General features: G+C 46.1%; 1 protein-coding gene across 1 annotated transcript in view; it reads left to right on the top strand.

Moving 5' to 3' along the window:
• Positions 1-5,768, top strand: part of LMF1 (lipase maturation factor 1) — a 108,038-nt gene that overhangs the window by 12,595 nt on the left and 89,675 nt on the right. Inside the window, exon 2 of the mRNA XM_019648660.1 lies at positions 1,129-1,438. Coding sequence (XP_019504205.1) covers positions 1,129-1,438 — 310 coding nt within the window. The remainder of the gene's footprint in view (positions 1-1,128; positions 1,439-5,768) is intronic.

The following is a 5,768-nucleotide window of genomic DNA, read 5'->3' as shown; positions in this document are numbered from 1 at the left end:
GGGTAACAGTGCGTTTTTTCCAGGACCCATCAGCTCCAAATCAAGTTGTTGTCCTTCAGTCTAGTTGTGGAGGGTGCAGCTCAGCTCCAAGTCCAATCACCGTTTTCAGACTAGTTGCGGGGGATGCAGCCCACCATCCCATGTGGGAATCGAACCAGCAACCTTGTTGTTAAGAGCACGCACTCCAACCAACTGAGTCACCCAGCCGCCCCATTTTTTTATTCACTGTGGAAATGCATAGTGTCGTTTAGCTTTTTACAAAATGCAGTTTATATCTTCTTTCGTGTGCTTTCCGCCCAGCAGTGCCTCAGTGGTCATCCCAGCCGTCCAGATGGAACTGCTTCGAGCTACCTTGTACTTGCCTCTCTCTCGGTGGCTCGAAGTTTCCCTGATCTTCATGTTCACAGATGGGAGCACTGTGCTCTCCTCTAGCATCTCTGTGCAAACACATCTGTGCAAACCCTGACGTCCAGAGTACGTGAACGTGCTCTTGTAGGAGTGGGAATTGTTAGAAACGAATTCACAAACTTGTGGTGTGAATGGAGGGTGACTTACATGTAAACACTATCATGAGCTTCAAGTCCTGTAGCATGTTCCTGAAGTAGCACTATTAACTGTACCCATGGGTCATCAGGATGTACTTATAATGGGAATGCTGAGTGCAATCTGGGATGGTTAACTGACCATTTACATGTAACCAGCCATATATTTTATATATGTGTATGTCTATGTTACATATATGTGTATACGTAGATACAACATGCATAGGTATATATATAGAGGGTGGCAAAAAAATATATACATATTTTAAGAAAGGAAAAAACTGTATTAAAATTGTAATAATATATACTGATAGCAAAAGATGAATACAAGTCACATGTATATATTTTCTTGGCACCCCCAATACATGCACATGTGACTTCTCCAGGTTGGGTCTCACAGTATTTCCCCCTAGTTTGTGAGAAACACCCAGACTCTCGAGTCCATGCTTTGGTTCCAAGCAATTAGTCAGCCTCGGTCTCATCTTCTCACCGGGCTGAGCCCCGGCAGGTTGGAAAAACGCCCATTGGCATCCACAGATGGTGTGTTCCTGCTCACGTACCTTCTGTCCTCTCCTTTTTCTTCCAGTTGTGGCGTTCTTGGTGGCTTTCCATCAGAACAAGCAGCTGATTGGAGACAGGGGACTGCTGCCCTGCAAAACCTACCTGAAAAGCGTACAGCGACACTTCCAGGGGCAGATCGGCTGGGACACCATGAGCTACACCCCCACTGTCCTCTGGCTGCTCGACTGGTCACACATGGACTCCAACCTGGATGCCCTCGCACTGCTCGGGCTAGGCATCTCGACTTTCATCCTGGTCACCGGCTGCGCCAATATGGTTCTCATGGTCGCACTCTGGGTCCTCTATATGTCCCTGGTCAATGTGGGGCAGATCTGGTAAGTGGGAAGAACTGGGCACACGTGACCCGGGTGTGCTGTCACGCAGCATCCTTGGGATGTGACACGCCGTAGAGCCAACCTCAGCCTCCTGGCAGCTGGAGGGATTGGGAGGCTTTCTTCTTACCTTAGATCAGGAGAATGTCATCATTTGAATTAGGCCATGGTAGAGACTGCTAATTGCCAATAAACCAAATGCAGGGGCCTTTTTTTTGGCAACAGTCATGATGGTTCCAGAGACCACGTGGCCAGCCTCCTGAGCCAGCAGGACAATGAAATGTAGCTGGAAGTCCCTGGATGAGCTTCTGGGAGCATATGATGGCAGAGTTGACTTAGAGGCTTACGCCTGCTGTTCCTACTCCCTCTTATCTTTTCTTGTCAAGAAGAACCATTACTGGCTTGTACCAGGGGTCACAGACCAAGCCGGCCCTGCTTGGGGCAGTAGGCTCCAGTGCCGAACAGATCCGAGGTGGTAGTGGAGCTCATGGAGGCAAGAGTGGAGCTGTCCTCTGGGACACACACACAGTGCTCATGGTGCCAGGGCAGCCTGTGGCCCAGGGTAGCCTGGATGGAGCACCCTGAGGTGCTGTGGGATGTTTACAGTGGTCAGAAGAGGGGGGTCCCACTCTTCTTCCCAGTTCTGGGTTCCACAAGTAGGAGAGAATCACCTACCAGAGGAAGCACAGAAAGAAAACGGGAAGCCTTGAAAGAAGGCTCTGGGAAAGGGGGTGGGGTCTGTGTAGACATACCAGACGTAGATGGGAGGCTGCTTGTGTAGATACACAGGAAGTGGATGTGTGGCCGGGTGTCGGTGTGGCCATGTAGGAGGCTCAGCACATGTGGGGCAACTGTTGGGATGGCCTCTCCAGGTGCCACCTGTCCTTTGGGAGAAAAGCTTCATCAGTGGCCTGACAGTCTGTTCCGTGCTGGCCCAGGACGGAGAAGCGCCCCTGGGTCCTGAATCGTGACAGTGTTGCTTCCCAGAGTGGGCTTTAACCCGGAAGGTCGGACCCCTGGGCACGAGGAGCTGACTTTCATTCCGCCTTCTGGCTTGCTTTGAACGGTTTCGTGGCTGTGGCATGGGCTGGGATCTCAGCTCCATCGTCTGTGCCCTGGTCCCCAGCACACGTGTGCACTGCTGTGAGACGGAGTCTGGGCTGGATCTTGCCACACCTCTTCCTGTTGTGGAAAGTGCTGGTTTGTGTTGGGCTTATGTTGGGGCAAGTGTGAATGACACTCAGCACACATGCGGGATGCATTTCCCCCGTATCAGGGCTGCTAAAAGAGGACTCTGCATATCTCACCCCAAAATGCCGTCCACTCGGCCACTCCTGGGGCCTCGTGTCACCCAGTACCTGTTAAGAGAGAACATCGCAGGAGTCAGAGCCCTGGATTTAGGAAGGCCTTGGGGAAGCTTCCGTAGGAGCAGCTGTGGCCTGAGTGAGCTGCGTGCGCCAGGGAGAAACAACCAAGGGCGGTGCCGCCACTTTCTCAACTGCAGGTGCGTCTGTGTGAGGTGATCACGTAGTCACTGCGTGACCGGCAGCATATCCTTATGGCTCAGGTACCAGGTGTTCAGCTCCATACAGAGACTGTGTTGGTTCCCTAGAGGGAGACTATACGAGACGTGATTTACTTCATTTTCTTTTTCTAAAGGATCAGACAGTGAGAGTGGAAATAGGGGCTGGTACACGGTTAGGTCTGGCCATCTCAGGTGGGCCCCGAGCACATAGCACCTGTGAGGTGAGTGACACTTCCTCCACTCCCACCTGCTCCTTCCTCCATGAGATTATGGGTGCTGCCACCTCGGCATCTGACCTCCAGGGCGGCTGCAAGAGGTTACTGTCCACCTCCAGTCTCTTGGTCAGCAGTTGTTGAGCAGCACAAGAGGCCTGGGTTTTTCTGTCATGTCCAAGATGCTGCTGTTTCTTGAGACCCGTGGTTTTAATCTACGCCAGAGGAGGGAGAATTCTAGGTGCATGTGTCTCATGATAACAATGGGAGTTACGAGCAGTGAGAGAACCCCACTGAGCATCATGGCCAGAGATGACCCGCTCCATCTGTGACCAGTGCTTGGGTCACGCCTTACCAGACCTGGCAACCCAACCATACTGACTTTAAGTTTTGCTTCAAGAAGTTTTCCCGAGTCATGTCCAGAATATATTGTTAGGAAAGATGAACCCCCTNATATATATATATATATATTTGTAGTTTCTCTTGGGCCTTAAAAAAAAATCCATGGTTTATTTAGAAGTGTGTGGTTTAATCTGCAAAGATTTGGGTATGTTTCCAGATAACATCCTGTTATTGATTTCTAGTTTAATTCTATGTGGTCAGAGAACACATTTTGTAGATTTCAATTCTTCTATATGTTGATATTTGCTTTATGACTCACATTATGGTGTGTCTTGAATGTTCCACATATACTTGAAAATTATATATATCTTACTGTTGAGTGCTCTAAAGATGTCATATAGTTGTGTCTTGCTTTTTTAGACTATATGGCAATCTATAAATGTCAATTAGGTCAAGTTAATATATATATATAGAGAATATATACATATATATATTAGGATAGGTCAGTTTATATATACATTAGCTTTGTTGTTAGGTTCATGCGCATTTAGTGTTGAATGTCCGTCTGTTGGTCCCTCATCATTATACAGTGTCCTTTTTATCCTTTGCATCATTCCTTGCTTTTATATCAGTTTTGTATAATATTGATGTAGCCATCCAGCTTTCTTTTGATTAGTGTTTACATGATATCTTTTTCTGTGCTCTTATTTTTAATATGCCTATGTCTTTATATTTAAAGTGGATTTCTTGTAGACAGAATAGATTTGTGTCCTGTTTTTAATCCAATCTGACGATTTCTGTCTTTGCTGGTATGTTTAGAACATTCCCATTTAAAGTGGTGGATTAAAATCTACCACCTTGCTAGTTATTTTCGATTTGTTCCTTCTGTTCTTTGTTTCTTTTTTCCTCTTTTCCTGACTTCTTTTTGGTTAAATGAGCATATTCTTTTTATGATTCCATTTCAGTATCTGTGTTGATTTATTCCTTAGGCTTGTTTAAAAAAAATTATTTTGCTCTCCCACAGGGCTTACAATATACATTTTACGTTAATCTGAGTCTACCTTCACGTAATAGTCTACTTTTTGTGTAGTGTAAGGTCCTTCTAAGTATATTTCCAGTATCTCCCTCCAGCCTTTGTGCTATTTTCTCAGGTGTTTTGCTTTACATATGCTGTAATACACAGTTCATTGTTACTGTTTGCTTTGGAGCAGGGGTTGCCCACCTTCCTGAAAGGGCAGATGGTGGCTATTACACCTGTGAGCCTAACCCACAGCCATGTTATCTATCTTAGTCTCAGCCCCGCCTGTGATGCAGTTTATTTTATTGTTGTTTGTTTGTTTGTTTGTTTGTTTGTTTTTTAAATTTTTATTGGGTAACAGTGCGTTTTTTCCAGGACCCATCAGCTCCAAATCAAGTTGTTGTCCTTCAGTCTAGTTGTGGAGGGTGCAGCTCAGCTCCAAGTCCAATCACCGTTTTCAGACTAGTTGCGGGGGATGCAGCCCACCATCCCATGTGGGAATCGAACCAGCAACCTTGTTGTTAAGAGCACGCACTCCAACCAACTGAGTCACCCAGCCGCCCCATTTTTTTATTCACTGTGGAAATGCATAGTGTCGTTTAGCTTTTTACAAAATGCAGTTTATATCTTCTTTCGTGTGCTTTCCGCCCAGCAGTGCCTCAGTGGTCATCCCAGCCGTCCAGATGGAACTGCTTCGAGCTACCTTGTACTTGCCTCTCTCTCGGTGGCTCGAAGTTTCCCTGATCTTCATGTTCACAGATGGGAGCACTGTGCTCTCCTCTAGCATCTCTGTGCAAACACATCTGTGCAAACCCTGACGTCCAGAGTACGTGAACGTGCTCTTGTAGGAGTGGGAATTGTTAGAAACGAATTCACAAACTTGTGGTGTGAATGGAGGGTGACTTACATGTAAACACTATCATGAGCTTCAAGTCCTGTAGCATGTTCCTGAAGTAGCACTATTAACTGTACCCATGGGTCATCAGGATGTACTTATAATGGGAATGCTGAGTGCAATCTGGGATGGTTAACTGACCATTTACATGTAACCAGCCATATATTTTATATATGTGTATGTCTATGTTACATATATGTGTATACGTAGATACAACATGCATAGGTATATATATAGAGGGTGGCAAAAAAATATATACATATTTTAAGAAAGGAAAAAACTGTATTAAAATTGTAATAATATATACTGATAGCAAAAGATGAATACAAGTCACATGTATA

Source organism: Hipposideros armiger, unplaced genomic scaffold (genome assembly GCF_001890085.2).
Source record: "Hipposideros armiger isolate ML-2016 unplaced genomic scaffold, ASM189008v1 scaffold_126, whole genome shotgun sequence".
Classification (NCBI taxonomy): domain Eukaryota; kingdom Metazoa; phylum Chordata; class Mammalia; order Chiroptera; family Hipposideridae; genus Hipposideros; species Hipposideros armiger.
This window is presented reverse-complemented; position numbering and strand designations above follow the sequence as displayed.